At 40.3% G+C, this 20,027-nt stretch overlaps 1 protein-coding gene across 1 annotated transcript in view; it reads left to right on the top strand.

The window, feature by feature from the left end:
- The first annotated feature begins 5,045 nt into the window (after window positions 1-5,045).
- Window positions 5,046-20,027, top strand: part of rgs7a (regulator of G protein signaling 7a) — a 53,200-nt gene continuing 38,218 nt past the window's right edge. Inside the window, exons 1-2 of the mRNA XM_086180178.1 lie at window positions 5,046-5,267; window positions 6,083-6,201. Of these exons, the coding sequence (XP_086036304.1) occupies window positions 6,121-6,201 (81 nt within the window). The 5' untranslated portion in view covers window positions 5,046-5,267; window positions 6,083-6,120. The remainder of the gene's footprint in view (window positions 5,268-6,082; window positions 6,202-20,027) is intronic.

Genomic DNA, 20,027 nt, shown 5'->3' with positions numbered 1-20,027 from the left:
GTTGTATTCATACACAGGCTTTTTATGTTTGTCTGTGACTATGCAGATTTCCTATCAACTGGTTTGTGCGGCGTCTCACTACCACGCCAGATGACCTCGTGTCAGGATCCTGGACCTACAGTTGGATCTTTCACTTGAAAAACTTACCTCTCAGTCCACATATGACTCGTTCGTAAAAAAAAAAAAAACACAAAAAAAACCTTCCATCATCTTGATATATAACATTGAACTTGGGGGCGGAACTGGTTACTTGACTGTTTCATTTCAGTACACAAAACATTTTTTCTTTTTCAGCTATGTAGAAAGACACTGCAACAGCCACTTTCCATGTGAAAGGTCTGAAGGGAGGTCCCCCAAAAGGTCTGAAGGGAATGTAGCATTAACGTTAAATTGTCCATGACAGAAATTAGTCTGCACAAAGGCCTCTGCAGTAAAAAGTAAATGCTGCCCCCTAGTGGTCACATACATAAATATACTGATTTTGATAATAGATATTACACAGAAAAATAACAGCAGAAAATAAGTGAAATGTCACTCCTGGAACTTTCCTCAATGAAATATTTATCTTCTCAAGTAAAACTGCAATTTTTTTTTGAATACTCTTTTTTAAAAAAAAATTCAAATTAATTTCAGCATTGTGTTACAAACTATAAATCTCTGAAAAGATAAAAACAACAACAACCAAAAATAGTTTAAACAATAAAGGCTCGTGAGCCAGAATAGAGAAAGCGTTTAGGCATGAATGGATGAGTTGACAACAGTGCTGTCTCCTTCCTCCTATTAGCTTTCTGCAATTCCTTACGAAATAATGGTTGCTAATGTGATAAATGACTCAATTCCATGAACTAGTAACAAAATAAGTATGAGAAATATATAGCATTGTTGGCCAGTTATTATCTATTAGTAAAAAACGTAGCTGGCAAAATGAAATACATGCCATGTTTTAAATTTCATAATAAAAGCTGATAGGCTACCATGCAAAAGCGATATCAGGAGCCTATGGTTCAATAATGTAACAATATAATAACAATATTGTATTGTTTTCCAGAATAATTTGAGGTATTGATGTGACAGAGAAATTAACAGGCAACCTATGTGATCACACACGTTTTGTGACGTGATTGGTTCAGACATTTTATTCCATCAATTAACTACAATATATACTGCTTAATTTTTGAATAAAATTCAATACTACTGTGACAGATTGTTACGTAATGATTTACAAGTTATGATGTTCTCAGTTCATCGGTTTTGGTCCGCTGCTTTGAATTTTAATATTCAGAAATACTTTGAAGCATCCGCGTGATGTTACGTCACAAAACACAGGTTAAACAATTTATATGCACAGTAAATAAAGGGCTCACTCAAGCTGACCGTCCAGCCATTTTCTAAACATGAAATACATTAAGAAAACACACTTACCAGTCCTAGTCTTCGCAAAGTCATGGTGAGTCTTTCAGAAGAAACTGCGACCACTGAATAAAGCCGCTACAGCCCGAGTCCGTCTTTTATTTTGGTACACCGGCTATTTCCGCGTTTGGAAAGGTGCATTGTGGGAATTGGAGTAACAATTCATGCCACTTAAAGGGAACGTTCACTGCCATATCAACCCGTTCTGTTCGTGAAGAAAACGGCAAAAACAGCAAATGTAGAGAATCAGAGGGTAACATATTTGCTATGCAGTTGCAGGCCACACACACAGCGGCAATTTCTATATTGCTGGCTTGTATTAATTGGGTTTAGGTTTGTGTTTGGCCCTCCTTTAACTGCATTTATAGAATTAGAGGTAATGAATTCTGTTTTATGTGAATGTATAAAATTACAGAGATGAATTTGAATTCGGTACACTTGGCCCCAATGTAAGGGGATTATTTAGAGCATTGTGTGTGTCTGTTTGTTTTTGTGTGTAAATGTGAAACAAAGGAACAAGTTATTCCAGTCATATTTATGCTTTTCTTTTACATGATTCATCTTTAAAATTTTAGTAATTTGCCTTAAACTAAGCTCAACTTTTCTTCTGTTTGTTGCCTTCATTTGTCTTCCTCAACTGTACATCTCTTTAAAAACAAAGTTGGTTACAACTTTGACAGAAAGCAAACGCATTCAATAATACAGTAAAAAAAATGCAAATAAATACTAAAGTAGGATTAAGTCAATGACTGATTTATTGTTATTATTAAGCACTGGTAAAAGTATATAATTCAAATTTGAAAGTGGCTGAAGTTGGTATTAAGATTTTTGGGAAGCTACTTTTGGGAGAGCTTCTTTTTTAAAAACTACATACTTTTAGTGGGCAGCACGGTGGTGCAGTGGTTCACACTGTCGCCTCACAGCAAGAAGGATACGGGTCCAGTCTCCATGTTCTCCCTGTGCCTGCGTGGGTTCTCTCTGGTACTCCAGCTTCCTCCCACAGTCCAAAGACATCAAGAGGGGACGAGGCTGATTGATACTCTAAATTGACCGTAGGTGTGACTGTGTGTGTGAATGGTTGTCTGTCTCTATGTGTTGGCCCTGCCATGGATTGGTGACCCGTCCAGGGTGACCCCTGCCTCTTACCTGAAGTCAGGATAGGCTCCAGCACCATCACGATCCTTACCAGAATAAGCAGGACAAAATGGATGGATGGTTATACTGTAGTGAGCAATACTGTAGTGTCCAGACCAATCTATCGCTTTGCTGGCCCTTGAACACACCACCATAGAATGAAGTCAACTCCTTCCAGGTCCAACCCTGTAATCAGCTTGAAGACATTAAAGCACCTGTGGCAACATGGCTGCCTTTTGTCTCTGCATCTTGAGGTAAGTGTAACGCTGAGGTTTGGTAAATAAGTCAAAAAGTTGTTAAAAAAAAGTTGCTCAAAGTTCTTTTCTGCACTGAGCTTTGTACCTGCTCAGACTGGCATCTGCTCAGGTGAGTTTAGCTAATTCCAAGGTATGTTTGGTTTAATAATTAATTTACTAGGCACAGGTCAAGAAGTACCTGATAAAACTACCCTGTATCCTGCTTTATTTCCTCTCTGTCTTGAGTGACATGGATGAACATCCCCCTCAGGGAAGATCTGATTGGCGCTCGACTGTTAAAGAATTGCACTGTTGCTTGAACTGTAAAACCTTTCACTCCATTTTCAGAGACGGAGCACTCCAGCAGCTCTGCCTGGTACCTTAACAACCCATAATCAGATGGAAATCACCTTTTATTGAACTAGAATGGAGATGATTTAGTTTTTAAGGCTCAAACGGATGATTATGATTCACGCTGTGTACGTTTGACTTGGTGTCCTCCAGGTTGAAACACCTATAAATGCTCGGTTCAGTCACCGATGATGTCAGGTTGACATTATAAAATCAACAATGAGGGGGAAAAAAAAATCACTGGAGTCCTGATGTCGCAGCTCACTGGGAAACTGAGTTGACTGCACGTTCAGGTCCACCTCAGTGTGGAGGACAGGAAATAAACACAAACGGATCCAGTAGGGAGAAGGACCACATCTGCCATCTTTCATGCCTGGACTGCTGCATACCTCAAAGCCACAGATTGCAGCAAATTAAGCAATTTTCTACTTATTTCTGCCACTCTGGATGAATTGAATCACAACCACTCCAAGCTTATTCATTATTTCTCTGAGTAAATTTTCCTACCAGTTTTGAACAATAAAACCAGAGTAAGTAATGGTGCTACCTTGCACTGATGGAAAAATGAATTTGATGCTTCTCTGGAGTTCCTTTCGATGAAATTTGCTAAAACTAAAATTTGATTATGGAAAATAAAAAGTAGTGGATGATTTTCCACAATGCTGCCATCTGACCTTGTTTGGCTCTTTTTGCTTACAGCCAGAAAATGTTACGTCTGTGATTTATTCGCAGTTTTCCTGTTTTAACTGAATTCTTTGTCAAAGGCAGTAGTTTCCCACAAAACAACAGCTGTATCAGTATTAGCATGCATTGTGTTGCACCACACTATTTAATGCAAAACAAAAACCTTGATGGCAAAACACAAAGTTTGAATGAATTTTGATGCATAAGAAAACTTGTCAGCCAGGACACATTACCACTTCACTCATACACCTACCCAAGGTCTATCTGACAAATATTGATGGAAATAAGCTTTAGTTCCTGGTTACACTCTTTCTATCAATCCATTATCCACATAGCTTATACTGCACAGGGTCACAGGGGTGGCCTGAATCTATTCCAGCTGTCACCGGATGAGAGGCGGGGTCCACCCTGGACAGGTCACCCGTCCATCATAGGGCCGACATATAGAGAAGGACAGGGAGGATGGAGAGAACATGAACAATGACCACAGCACCGCCTCTTCTGCAGTAATATAGCATTCCAGTGTTAAATACAGAGAAACTATTGGTGGATTTATGAAATTTGCCTTCAATCACCCGTCACCCAATGATGTTCACAAATTGCAGGGGCCATTGTTTATCTGTTGTTGTGGCAAGTTATCAAACTGCCCAGAAATGGGTGAAATTTATATTCATCCTCAAAGACGGCGCAGTATATTGCTGGAAGACTTTAAAATTGTTTATTTTCTTTTTTGCATCCTGGAGTCAAATGGGGACTCAGGACAAACACGCTTTTAAAGAGAAATGAACATAACATTAATGTCAACTCAGAAAACATGATTATAATGGCCTATACATGCATTTGTAATGGAAATACTACTAATAATAGACTGATTTATGTGAGTATTTCTGAAATGCACTTAAAGGATGCAAAGTAAAAGATTACTGATAAAGTTCAGCAGGCTGAGAATAAATGGAGGATAAAACACTTTACATTCAACAGTTTCTCGCCCTCTTTGTCAATATATTAATACTCTGGGAGTCAATTCTGGCTTCCAGAGGGAACAAACGAGGAAAGGGGGGGGGGGGGAGCCGTGTCTCAAAAACGGGCAGCAATTTCTTCCTTACACGCTATTGGTCATGGATCGATGCGCGTTCCCAGCGCTTGGAGGTGGCGCGCCCGTGCTTCTGAGCATCGTTTGGAGAGAGAGCGAGAGCGAGACCGAGAGAGAGAGAGAGAGAGAGAGAGAGAGAGAGAGAGAGAGAGAGAGAGAGAGAGGAGGCGAGGGGGATAGAGACGGGGAGTTGTAGCCACCGCACCAAGTGTCCACCAAATGTCTGCCTCCTCCCGCTGCCAATGAATAATCCTCGCATTCCTATGTCTGCCAGTTGACACGCTGAACTCGAAGGGATCGGCTTCCACATCTGCACGGATCCAGGAGTCCTCTCGTGGGCTGCGGGCGCGTTTTTTCAGGTGAGCCCCCCACCCTCTACACCCCCTCTTCCCCTCCCTCATCCCCTGTTTTCCTCCGGTGACCGATGTCGCTGTAATGTCCGTGTATTTACGCGCTATTTAAGGAGCCGGAGCGATAACGGATGTTTTGCGGTAGCTGTCCAAGGTGCTGAAAACGGCCAAGTGGATTGTGGTGGTGAGAGAAAGCAGCGCTAACGGCCTCATGTTAAGAAGAGCAGGTTACATGACTTCGCTGGTTTGCATGCTATAGGCTATTTAGTGTTGCAGACTAATCCTCCCAAGGATGTCGTGTGGGTGTCGGAAGGGGAATAAATAATGCTGAAGCTGCAACGTTCATACGTTACGTTTGCACAGTTGCGCACGTCTATGACTGCTAAACCCGAGTGGATGTATCCAAGCTGCATTGTAGAGTAGCCCTCCTCCTCCAGGGACGATGTGTTGTTTTTTTTTTCCTACTGCATCTACCGTTGTCAGGGTCTTCACCTCACCTTATCCTGCCAGCGCATTGTCAGCGTGCAAAGGTGGAACTTGCACTGAAATCTTCCAGTTTAAACAAAAACAGTTCCTTATTTTTGAACGATTTAAGAACAAACAGTTTAAGAAAATAATAGCAAACCTGCATAATTATCACCACTTTTCAACCTGAACTTTTGCCTCCTTCACATTCTAACTGCACATGTGGTGAACGCCAAATATGCTGAATCCATCCCATCCATTTATGTTACCTGCTTTCTTCTTGGCACAGGTTGGTTTTTTTTGTTTGTTTGTTTTTTTGTTTTGTCTTCCAACAAAAATATCTGTTCTGTCCACAACAGAAGCACCTGACATTTCCTGTGGCAGATTTGCTTTCTGGATGATGGCACAGACCAACAGCGGAGGGCAGGGGACCAACGGGGTAGCGGATGAGTCCCCCAACATGATAGTGTACAGAAAGGTAAGGTTGCTGCTAATTTTAGTCTGTTTGTGTTTGTGCATGCGTGTGTGTGCGTGTGTGTGTGTGTGTGTGTGTGTGTGTATGTGTGTGTGTGTGCACGCCCGCGCGCGCGTGTGTCTCTCTCTTGCATCAATTTATTTGAGCCGCGGTGTAAATGAAGGGCCAGTATTTGTGCTATTTAGGGTTGAAAGAGAACATTTTTCTGCTCAGCAACATGCAGATTCAGAGCGTGGTCCAGTTAAACCATCAGTTTTGATTGTAAACACGCTGGATAATGGAGTTTTAACTAATGGACATTAGTGGAAGTGAAAGGGTGCCACAGGGATTTTAAACACTGGTCATTAGTGGTGAATTTCTTCATTGTGTAATCTCTTACTATATTAGAAAAAAAGAAGGGGGGGGGGGGGTTTGCAACAGTCCCTCGTGGTGAGATGCCTTAATCCAGTCCTGCATCAAACATCAAACAGATTAATTAACCCATTACAACCAGGTGCAACATTTGCATGTTTAGAGCTTTAAGACCTGGCGCGACATTCCAAACACGTTATAATGAGAGTGTGATTTAGATGTTGGTTGATCTTCTTTAATAAAACGAACACGAGGGCAAATGCAGGGATTTCTAGTTGCAGCCAGAGATTTACTGTAAAATCTCAAATGGTTTTTATTCCATGTGTCTGTCAGATGCAGAGGCTGAGAAATAGAGTGAATTTTGGCATTGTTCCAAAGAACCTTCTGTTTTATGGATTTTTTTTTTTTTTCAAAAACAGGGTTTCAGATTTTCAGAGGTTTTTTTTTTTTTAAAGGGTGGCTCGGGTCATGATATTACATAATAATCTGCATAGACAATAACATTTGTAACCTCCTCCTGTGATGTGATCGAAGGCGTTTGTCTGGCTTGGAGCAGGGTAACGCAAACAACTACCTGGCTGATTTTTCACCAAATTTACTGGAGGGGTGTAGAATGAGTCGAGGAAGAATTCCAAAAGAAGCAAGTGAAATTTTTTTTTTTTTTTTACACCGGGCTTGGTGGAGGTCTTTTTTCTCCAAGCACCTGTCAGCTCGATACCTCAGAGGAGGTTTGCACTCTGAGTACTCTCTAGTTTACTTTAGGTCCAATTATCACTGCATATAGAAACTTTAACACCTACAGTGTGACATATACCAGGTGTACAGATACTGCTCCTCATGTGTACATCAGTAAATGACTTTGAAAGGCTTCTACACACTGCTGGTAATGATTATCTTCCCACTATATATGTCTTACATGTATTGCATATAAAATCCCTGACCTAATTCGCTCGCCCCAGGTATCATTATTCCATAATGACGTGTGATTAGGATCTTCGGCATCACGTCGGCATCTGAACTGTTAATGTGACGCCGTCTGATAGACCACGTCTTGTTTTACTTCACGTTCAGGTGCAAGAATGAAGCGAGCGTTTTCTCCTCTTACTTGCATGACTCAGGCGTTGAGTGAATTTCTCCATTTCGTTCGCTTCACCCTTCAACGAGTCCTCCCTTTCCATCTGTGACAGCTTCTGCACACCAGGAAGGGGATATGCTTAGCATGATATCATAGATTGACAGCCTTTTATAGCGCTCACAGTGTGTTAGGCAATATTATTGCCAGTGTGGGACAGGATTTACTGGAAGTGTGGCTGTGCTTGTTCCAGAGCACTTGCTGTTCTCAAAGTCACAAATTTTCAGGATCTTCCCAAAGCAAGAAGGCATTCAGGCTCATTGTATAAACGCTTCATGGAGTCGAGCAAATATTGAGGCTAATGGAGAACGATCAATACAACGGCTTTTGTCATTTCTTGTAGGATTTTTTTTTTTTAAAGAAAAGTGAAGCCACCCTCTTAAACTGCATTTTAAGATGACGCTACAAATATGCTGAGACATTTGTTGCATCCTGTAAACGAACACCAAATCTTAACTTTCCCCCTCTTGTGTTGCTATTGATCTGAAGAGTTTTGATCACGCAGTGAAGGATTAGTATGCTTTCATTTGCTTTCTCACATTAAAAAATAAATACTTGCAATTGATATCGAGGGGGGAAAAAATGTGGGAATTACCCCCATCATTCCCCCTGGTGTAGAAAGATAAATAAATGGAACTGATTCATCATAAAAACAAAAATTGAACAGGAAGTGTTCATGATATTAATAAACAAATACAATTACAGGTAATCATACTCGGGGAGTTCCACTCAGACAAAGTTTTATTTGTCTTTCTTCAAAATTTGGAGTCAAAAATCTTCTTTTTTTTTTTAGACTTTTGGTACTACTTTTTCTCCAATATTTGGTCCAAAAGTGTGGCTACATCATCTCATTATGCACTTCTCAAAGACCTTTGTGACCACACATGGCCGCAGCTTGGAAGGATGCACTGACTGACCTAGATACACCTCAGAATGAAAGGGAAAACATGGCAGAGGCAGCCAGGATGAAATTGTGCTTCTGTGGAGTGGGTTCGAGTCAAACTTCAATTGGAGAAGCGAACGTCTGTAGACATGTGGATACTTCTAACAAGAAAAAAATAAATAAAAAGGTGCCCCAAATGTTTTTCACGGGGCAGGAGACTTGGCGGAGGTGACGCAACCCGCATTGAGTGGGTCATGCTAAAGATGAGCCGAAGTCTCAAGTGGAGAAGATGCTTTTATAAAGCTGCTCGGCTCGCTTGCACATCAATATTGTAAATACAGTGAGTCTAAAATGTTGATCTTAGTTAGCTGTCCTCATCCTTCTCAATAGTTGACGATGTGCTTGTAGCGTAAAGTAGTGGAGGGATTATGTAATATGAGCAAACAGAGTTTTACGGTTGAGGACAGTAGATAGTAGTTAAATAGTCTTTCCGCTGGGACAGTAACTACAGTATATCCTCTCCTTCCCTCAATCTGTCTCTCTCTCTCTGGCCTGTCCACCCCTCCCCTCCTGCCATTAACGTCTAATGAAAATGGATGGTTGAGCTGAGGTGTTGACCAGCTCACCGCTGAGTTGCGAACGGAGATATCTATTATCCTCAAGGACGCACGTACACAACCACATGCCGGAGTGCATTAATACATACATAAAAATTCACACAGAGCATTCGCATATTGGAAACGTAAATACGCGTGTACAGCATTTAAACAACCACAAACGCGCTGTCAAACACACCGTTTGCTTCATAAGAAACGGATTTATTGACAATGTTCACTAGGCGACCCTGAGAATTTCATCACCGATATGAATCCAAGGAAGATCACTAACAAGTATGTAAGAAATTGCTCCAGTTTATCCAGAATGCCAATAAATGGTTAAACACTGCACGTCTGAGCCTTTTTGACGTCTTTCTGCTTACACATAAAGCGCATCAGGTTTATGTATATCATCAAATGTAGCAGAGTGTAATGTACGTGTGTGTTTTTATTCATGCCTGTGTGGCATGAATAATACTGTGATGCATGTGTGAGCAAGTGTGTATGCTGTATGTAGGGCAAATGTTGCTAAGAGAGTGTGCTGAATTTTTTATGCAAGCCTAAAACAGCTCTGGCGAAGTTCATCGCCACTCAGCAGGAGGAGGGAACATCTTCTCTCACCAGCCAGCACTTTGTGTGTGCTGCTTGTGGTAATGTGGATGGTAAGTCAGAAGAAACACTAACAGAAATGCACACGAAAATTATAATACACTTCATACTTTAAGTCCGAATTTACATGACTTATGAGCAGACTTTTTTAACATCTAAAATGAGATTTTTCTCATTGTACAGAAAATTAAATATTTAATGTTCAAAACTGAATAACACCCACCTCTACTCGTCAATTTCACAACAGTAGAGAAAACAAATCTTAATGAGTTGAAACGCTACAAATTAGGTCTGGGTATTGGCAAAGATGTCAGGATTATTTCAGTTAGACACAATTTGATATCATTTCATTCTATACTTTAAAAGATGTCAATATTCTTAGACATGGCTCACTGAAATACACAATGTTTTCATTCTGAGCCTTTTGCACTTGCAATACCATGTGGTTCGTTTAAATTTTCAAAACTGATCTTGAATTGTAAAAAGATCTATGATGCAAATGAGTGACGGGTCCATTTTTGTTTTTGGTACCTACCACTACGGCATATACAGTTAAGTCATACTCAAAACGCTAACTTTTAAAACCATCATATTTATTTTACCGTAGATTTGGCAAAGCAATTTAGCCTTAACCCGGTATAACTTTTCTGTTGTAGGATCTACTTCATCTCTTGATTAAAAAAATACCTTCTGTGCCTAAAAATTGACAAGGCTTTTCAAACAATACAACAAAAATATCCACGTCCTCCAGCTATTTTTGTCAAGGGGATTTCTGCAGAGAGAAACTATTATTGACTTGAAATTTAAGAAAACGTGTTTTTTTTTTTTTTTTTGATGAGCTCGATAATAGCGTACAGCAAAAAAAAAAAAAAAAAAAAAAAAGGAGAAGAATTTGAGACTTTGTTATGATGATACCCCCTCCGGGTTTAATAGGACTTCTGGAGTCTGATGTTTGCAGTGTGGTATCTGACAGCTCAAGCACCAACCTACTTTCACTGTATTTACATCTGAGCTGCCGATGGGCATCCAGTAATTGTTCTTCCAGCAGCCGGTTTGGCTTCTGTCTCTGTTTCGAGCCATTCATCCTCAACTCTATGTTTCATTGTTTTTCCACTGATGACATGCGACATTGTATCACGCCATTATTATTATTTTCCGCCAATGCGAGAGAGTGCTGTTTTACATATCAGTGCTTACACAGATGTCAGGATGGTTAGTTTTCATAGTAATTGGTCCCTGGTGGAACTTGGACTTTGCCACAGATGACAATGATGAAAAAGGAGTATATGAAATTATGGGAGATGTAACCTCATATAAAACATAATTGTCACTTTTATCTCATGTTGAAGATATGAACATGAAATACAGGCGTATATCGTCTAATAGATCCTTTACAAACATATAAGCTTTTACTCTCCCCACTGCATGTCTCTCAACGCTCCACATGCCGACTGCTACAAAGCAAACTGCATGTCTGTTCTCAGCCTGCTCTAAAGCCAAAATAGTTTACATACAAGAAATAAAACTTTATTTTTATGCGCCATCATTCCCTCTGTGTTTCCAGCTACAGGCAGTACTGTCCTTCATGCAATAGAAAAGAGTGTTGCACTGTGAGATTTGAACCATCTCCCCTTTGTGCGACTCTGTAATGAAGTAAGGAACAAACAGAATTAACAAACAGGGCAAAGGTATTAGTGCGTGCTATTGATTTGTCAATTGATTTAGTGGTTGTGTACAAGAGATCATTTGGCTGGGACAAGAAATTCCCCTCTCCTCTGCATCACTGCAACAAAACAGTAATACAGTAGTCAGATAATGCAGAGCTGCAGCCATTATTAATACATTGAAGTCTACAACAAAATCAGCACACATCTCCTGAGTGGGAAGCATTTTTCAGTCTCGAGCTAATCTGTAAACGACCCTATACACCCTATACCATTTTATCAATACAATTTCCAGGCGTACCTCCACTGTCGGTGAGTCATAATGGGGGCGTTGTTGGGGTGGCAACTGAATTCATTTTCAGCTATTTCTCAAGAGCCAGATTGAAGGGGTTTTATGCTACCTGTCTCCCTCAATCTGCAATCAGAAGATCAGTAAAGGAGAGAGAACGAGGGAGAGCGGGGGGACGAGGTGGGATGATCTATAATTGCCAGATTAGAGAGAAATCTTGCTGCGTGAAGTAAGGCTCTTTGTGCATCTGCTTGCCAGGCATGCAGGCTTTTTTTTTTTTCCTACCGTGTATGAAAACATGCGTGTTCCTTTTTGCACACGCTATAGAGGCAAAGTGTGGGTGTTTGGCAGCCACTGCGGGATAGAAAATTGGCACATGGCTGTGTGCATTTCAAACTAATCCATTTTACCTATATTTGCTGTCGTCAGGACCAAAATGCCAATTAGGAGGGCTGGCATTAGTTACACATGCTACGGTCAATAATAGTTTACTACTGGTATGTCAACATATTACTGGGGGCTAAAATAATCCGCCGGTATTTATGTGATAATACCAATCTGACAATGCACACAGTTGTTGTTTTTTTTAATTAAGAATTAACATGAAGACACATGGAGAATGTAGATATGCTACTCACTCTCCTGATAATTCAATTCAAGGTTTCTGTCTGCAGTAGCTTGGCATTTAGTCACAAATGGTGGATATTAATCCTTTACCCAGAATGTGCATTTAAATCTTATTGCTGGGTTTTAGGACTTAGGAGTTATGCAGTGTCTTAGGCAAAGAGCCAGAGACATTAAAATGACACTAAACTGTGAAGTGGCAGTTAAAGAAATAGGTTTACATTGTTGAGAAACACAATTTCTTTTGCTTTATCTACAAAAGTAAGATGGGAAAATTGATATCTCCGCTACATATAGTATGTCGGATCAATATAACAGCGGAGCCTGGAGAAGGATTGCTTGGCGTACGGCCTAGAAACATGGGGAACAGCTAGCCTGGCACCGTTTAGATGTAAAAAAGAAAACAAACAAACCTCTACCCCCAACTATACTGCTGATTAAACAAACATTATGCAACATTTGCAGCTTTAACTTACAGTTCAAACTACATGACGATATACAATTATAAACAAGTTGCAAGAAACTCCCGCTGGCTTGTAACACTGCATTTTAGAACCAGAACATAGCTCTGAATTCTCAATCAACATCATAACACCAGTGGGGAAAAAAAACAGCAGTGGCTGTATATAGAAGATGATAAAATGATTTTTTTTTTTTTTTTAAAGGAAAACTTCAAACTATTGATTTGCTTCTCTTTGCTCTACTGGGCTAAGTGGCAGGGGGAAAAAATTAACCCATATTGGAAATCACTAGGTGGTGGTTTGGAATTCTCCTTGCGCTAAGCTCTCCCCTTTTTATGTCTGCAACAGCTGGAGCCTGTAGTCCTGTCTGTGAGGATTATATAAGGGTCTAAGGAAGCCTGGGCATTAAGATAGAGGCTGACTCGGCCCGCGCCACTGTCTGGTCATTTAATTCCGACTCAACATTTAGTGCGAGATTACAGGAAAGCCCCGGTCAGAATTGTGAATGAATCCTCCGCCTCTGTCTCTCATGTGATGATTCAGGACAAAAATGCTTTGTTGGGAATAAAGAGAAAAATTGGAAAAAAAAAGAAGAAGTGTTTTTCCATGAATCCTCCAGAAACATCTTTGGCCTTGTTTTCACCTTGTTTTTGATTTTGACCCTTCTACCCTGACCCCTCCATTTCTACATTCAGCCTCACTCTATTCAGTCTTCACACACTTGGCCTGTGTTCTAGATTCCCACGTGTGCTCTTGTCTCTACATCTCAATGTGTTGGATGTGTCATCGTGCGTTGTAGAAACCATCCGTGTGCGTCCCAGTTCACATTTGCCTTCTGTCTGATAATCTTCGCCTCCAGCTGCATTTGGACTAAAGTTGGTGACTCTATAGCCACTTTTACACACAGATTCCATAACACTGCTGTAAATGCACACCGTGACCTTTTCTTGCACACTGACACTTACCAAAAGCTGTCAGTAAACTATAAACTGCAGTACCCAGCGTTACTGACCATGACAGCCAAAGTGAGCAGTGCAGCGTTGGACATTTTTCTTTACTTGTGCTATTGCTTGGATTGTAGTTGGCCGTAAATGTTCTTGCTTATTCTTAATCAAGCTAGCGTGGGGTGAACGATAGCTTGTTGCTGGTTCTGGTTGGAGCTTTGCCTGAATCACATGTTCTTTTTGTACTCCTTTTGAGCCAGAAGGTCATAATGGCATTGATAATATTTAGTACAAGATTAATATGACATTACTTACTTTTTTTTCCCAGCTTTGTTAAAATTGAAGCATGGAACATTACATCAGCGTAAAACCGTTTAGTGTCAGCGTCCTTTACGAGTCTTTTAACTATTTACTGTATACTGACCTATCTGATGTTGGAAAGTCCAGAGGAGAGACTCAGTTATTTATCCCCATTCAAGCTAGCAGATGGTTAACTGGAAGTAGTCATACAGCAAATGCTCTGCTAGTATACAATGCTCAGGATGAGCTCTCCATAAATTGCCAAACAAGTCTCCGTATTATGAGAAATGCAGAGTTTTACCTGGCAGCGATGAGCTAATGAGCATTGTGTGCAATCGTTCGGCAAGGGCTTGAATGCAAATATACAATGCTATATATGTAAATAAGGTAAACGGTATGTTTTTGTCTCCAGGCCTGGGTGTGGCACGTAAACAATGGCATGTGTTTGGAGTCTCTTTTACACAAATTCATGCTTTGTCTCGCTCTTCTGTCGGCTGGGTGGCAGAACGTTCTGTCCCACCATTCGGTTTATGTGTATTTTATACAGATGGTGAGGCTTAACAGCGGCCCAGTATTGCTGCCTTGAACAGGCTGTGTAAAAGGGTCTTATTTGCTAATTGAAGCAGGCACTCCTGTGGACAATCAACTGCCATGCATTTTTAATTTGTGTACTGTAAAAAAAAATGTCATCAAATTTTTTGCACATTTTTTTTCTGGTGCTTGATCCATTATGTAAAACACGAACTAAATATTCGTAATTGTAAAAATTAACTTTTAAGCAAATTGCCACGCAACTGAAACCTGTGATTACATCCACTGAAGCATTCTGCCAAAGAAAATCAAAATAATTGGAGGGATGCCGCTCTTCAAAACAACCTCTGTATATTTCATTGCAGCCTGAAATCATTGCCAAAGCCTAAATCATATTTGCATGTCAAGATCCTTCAACAGAAATACAAAATCTTGTTATCTAACTCCACAGACTATTTCATGCATTACCTCCCTTCTCTGCAGTGTGTTTTGGCAGCTGGAACGTCTTTCTACAAAAGCAACACCACTCTCTTTCTCTCTCTCTGTCTCTCTCTGTCTCTCTGTCTAGACTTTTGAAAATATTTCTCTCTGTCCCAAGACTTTTTCAGACAAGTTTCCCCTTGCTGTCTCTCTCTCTCTGGTGTTCACACTTTGCCCTCTTCACTTCTGTCTCTTTTATTTTCCTCTCCTCCTCGCTCTCTCCCCTCCTACACTAATGCCCTCTTTTGTTCACTTTCAGTTCTTTGATGTTTCCCATATACTCGCAATATCAAACTAACTTTCCCTCTTTGTCTCACACACATGCACCTCTCTCTCTGTCTCTCCTCCCAGTAAAGCATCCACCTCTGTCCCCTCCTCTCACATCCCTCATCTCTCTTTGAAGTCATCAGAGCCCTAGTCAGAGCCCATGCCACTCCAGTCAGCTTTTATCCTCACAGAGCAAAAGAGTGGAACGTATTTCGAGCTTGCCGCAGCATAGTCATCTCTCTCCTCCTGTGTGAAATGATTCACTCATGACTCATAGCTTTATTGGGAACTCTCGCTAAACAAATAATCATTGGATGTGGCATTTTTTTCTGTCCAAATTGACTGTAACTGTAACTGCGAGTGCTGGCCCTGATTGTCCCTCTCTTTCTCCGTCTCGCTCAAGGAGGGGAATCATGTCTCAGAGATTAGCCTGCCACGGCTGAGAGCCGCCGTGCAAGCTCAGTAGCTACAAAGTGAAATAATTAAAATCAAACAGCAATTCTTCCAAAGGGTACATTTTCATATGCGTGAGACATTCCATTTGCCAAACAGACATCTTTGTCCAAAAACCCGTGCACTTTTCAACTCATCCCTGCAGCAGACGCACTCAACTTGCAGTGTGCTGAGCAGCTCCCACCTGCAGCCTAGAGAGGCTCACAGTTTTACACCATTAGTTCGGCTTTGCAAGCACAGCCATCCACCACATAGACTAGTGTATAAACCTCGGGTGCCATTTTAATTCCACTTGCACTTAACTGCTAAAATTAGGCAAAATGATGATGACTAGTTTGGTTCATCATGAAGAAAATGAATGTAACTGGAGGGTTAAATAAGTTGGAACTATAATCAGTCCCAAAACCTGGAAATAAGTTGGTATTTTGATTGTTTGGTTCCCTCATCTCAAAATCATTATATATATATATATATATATATATATATATATATATATATATATATATATATATATATGTATATGTATATATATATAAATAAATATATATATTTTAGAGCTGCAACTAACGAGTATTTTTGGAATCGAGTATTCTGTAGATTATTTCTTCGAGTAATTGAGTACTCCAATGAATTATACTTTTTTGTTTTTAAACAAATAAATTAATTTGTTGGTGTTCAAAACAACCCATGCGGCATCGCTTGGATGTGTCCGTCAGTCACAACAGTCCGGGTGACACACACGCACGCGCACCTCATCGCTCTCTCTCTCTCTCTCTCCTTACGATATCGTCACGTGAGATTAATTAAACGAAGCCTTGAGGTAAAGAATTTGCCTTGATCATTTTTTGTACTCGAGGTAGTCGAGTAATCGTTGCAGCCCTAATATATTTTTATGGACTTTCAGTAACAGGCCTGAAATACAGTCAGAGGATCACACTAGATTAGATCTCTTAACATTTTGTTCTATGGAACAATAACATATCAGTAAACATCAGTGAATTTTGAATTTTTTGACAGGTCTTGAAAATGACTTACAAGTGATTAAACAAGTCGACAAAGGTCACTGAAGGTGATACATGATGATAGCTTTGTTTTTTGCATTCACACTTCAAAAATCATAAAAGCGCTGCTCATGCAGTATGTGACGATTATCTTGCTGAACAAAATGTGTCATTCTTCATTTGTTTACCACAGAGATTATCTTTGGCTGTGCTTGAAAATCCAGTGTAAAAATCCCATCAGCTCTTAGTAAAGGGAGCCCATGATGATGCCGGCTGGCCAACAAAAGTGGCTCACTATGCTTCGGCGAACAACCCAAATTCATGTAATTTAGGTTTAATTTTGTCCAGAAATTAAAACAACACTATTTCTGTAGAATGTCTTATGTTGTTATTTATTACTCATCCTGGTTGTCAAACGGTGACTACTGCTTGGTGTCTTACTGGCTAATTGAGAGATGACATTCCTGTGTTGTCTACAATGGTTGTCCTTTCTCCTGCCCTCCGATTTGTTTTCTGCTGTGGTGGCTGGTGGCTGTTCTGTTGGCATCCCCATGACAACCACACCAGCAGTCTGTCTAATGCTATTATCTCAAACACTTCAACAACGTGTCCAGCACACCCTAGCCGACAGAATGTGCGTGTGTGTGCGTCCGTCTTTCCGTGTGACTCCATTGGTGTGAGAGAACATAAATTCACATATCAACCCGATCGTACTGAAATGACCACAGCCTATTAACGTTGCATTATGTGGTGGCAGCACCAAAGAAACAATGAAAAATCAATGAGGATCCTTTTATGACGACACTATGGGCAAGGGTGTGTTTTGTAGTTAAGAAATTTTATTGTATCATTATCCACACACAGCAGCTTCTTGAAATGACATTCACCGTTGGAAAATAACGTTGCATCATGTGTTTCTACGGCTGTGCTACAGTTTTTTTTTATTTATAGAATAAGAAAAACAATTGTTCAAGCTTAGGAAAACATTGTATTTTGGGTTAATGCTGTGAAATATATAATTTCCCATTATCAACACTTGATATGTATTGAGTACTTCTCAATACACAAGTTTAAAACTATACAACTAAAACAGAACAAATACAGTGTTGGATGCACATTTACTAAAGTACTGTACATTACATACATGTACAATCTGCTGATCTATTTGATGTGGTATTTTAGCCACTAGAGTTATAGGATGACATTGTTACTAAAGTCCCATAAAGCCCGATATTCCCTCAGTTTTAGCTGCCTTTTGAGGAAATTTGTCTTTTTAAGTGCTAAACTATGTCGATTTTCTTTTCGGTGCCGAGCCTGTTGTGTGCAATGGGTTTACAGAGCCTTTTCTCTGAAATCAGCCTTCCACTGCAGCCAAGGAAAACACCATGAGAGCAGTAAATGTCAACCCAAACAGTAAAGTGCAGCTGGACAATTCAACTGAAACTGGCTATATAACTCTGTAAATCTAAGGGGAGCCTGAGAGTTGGGTGATCATATTCTCTGAAAGTACATCACTACAGGTGACACCTCTGACATTACACAATGTCATTTGATACATTGAGACTATAAAAAAATATGAAATATACTGCCTGTTCAGTCTTAGGTATATGTTTCTTTTAATACTTATATACTTTATCTACAGTTTATTTAGCCTGTGTTATTGATAGATTTACCAGGATCTGAATACTCTTATGCTCTGCAGATCTCTGGAACCTGACACCTCATGTAATAATTTCTATCTCTGCTCTGCCTATACACATCAGTGACTGGACATTGTTTACAGTGTTTCTTATCTCCTAATAAAGCCCCATCATAGATCTCCTGGCCATGTATATTGGCAGAATTATCTCCTCTTTTGTGATACTGTGCTCCTCAAATGAAAAAAAAACAAAACAAAAACCCGAAACCCAAGTTCAGGTTTATAGGGCATTATGGAGGAAAGGGTTTATTCTGATTTTGTTCACTGATATAAGCCTTTCTTGCTGAGGAGCCTCGTATGAAAACGGAAGTAGTGGTCGTGAGGCAAATGAGAAATGTTAGGGTGATGGTGGATCTCCAGATATGATCACCAATAGGTTTTGCTTGTAATTAAACTGTCAAGCATGAATGTATAGAACTGGAGCAAACTTTACTAGACCACTTACTGAAGCAAAAGTGTGAAAATTTGGTCTCTTCCTTCTGGAATTGAAAGTAATTACAACAGGTGGAGGTTCTGACCATGACACTGGGGAATAACTTGGATGTGCGGTGTATGTCATGTCAATTTTTTTAGCTGCTGGGTTTAGCTGGTGTTGTTTGGGTAACCACAAAGACCTAACAGCTATCCGCTAGTTCATTAGCTATGTCTGTAATTCACTTGGGAACTAGCCCTAGAAGTTGCTGGCTAACTAGCTCCATTTTTTGCTTGCTAAATTACTGACTGGGTTCCTAAGTAGCATGCTAACTATCTTTGTAATTTGCCTGCTAACTCCCTAATTAGCTCTCTAAGTAGCATGCTAACTAGCGCTATAGTTAGAGACAAAATTTTAAAAAAGCCATATAATGTGAAATGCACAAAGTTTTCACTGGCAGCATTTGTGTGAACTTATTTGGTAATGAACTCAAGGGATGTTGATTTATACATCAAGTTATGCGCTATAGTTTGCACAATGATAGTGTTGATCATATGACTTTGTACATCACATTCTGCATTAGCAGCAAAGGCCTTACAAGTAATAATATTTAATTTAAACTCTGGAGGACACCATCTGTCTGCCGGCAACGTCAACGTTTTTCGCGGTTTGTACCTGATGTCAGTCTGAGTCTGTCCAAGAATGACTGATGGTTTGAAAGGTTCAACGAAGCCTATCGTCTATCATCTTCACCGCTCTGTAGTTCAAGTGTCATTTACGTCAATTGGTGTGCTGTTATCGGTTTATTGTCTACCTTGTGTCCTCTGAAGTGTGTGTCCTGTCACCCAGACGCCCAGTCCTTGTCTTGTCTCTGTTCTGCAGACAAGAGAAGGCAGAGGAATGTCAGCCTGCCAGTATCCAGCTGCTTCTCTCTTATTGGTATTCAGGGCACTCGGAGCCGTCCTGAGTGTCTGTTGCACGTGCCAAGGAGGAATGTGGGAAACGAGGGATGGTGAGAGGAGGAGTAGAGGAGTGAGGCCCCCTCTCTCATGTTATCTGCACCTAAAAATAGACAGCATCCTCCCGCTATTTCTATTCCCAGTACATCTCTGTTTTCATACTCAGCCTCCCTC

Source organism: Aulostomus chinensis, chromosome 16, assembly GCF_037954235.1.
Source record: "Aulostomus chinensis isolate RoL2024-O1b breed Wild chromosome 16, RoL_Achi_v1.0, whole genome shotgun sequence".
In the NCBI taxonomy this organism is placed as follows: Eukaryota; Metazoa; Chordata; class Actinopteri; order Syngnathiformes; family Aulostomidae; genus Aulostomus; species Aulostomus chinensis.
The sequence above is the reverse complement of the archived record's forward strand: the minus strand, read 5'-3'. Positions and strand labels throughout refer to the sequence as shown.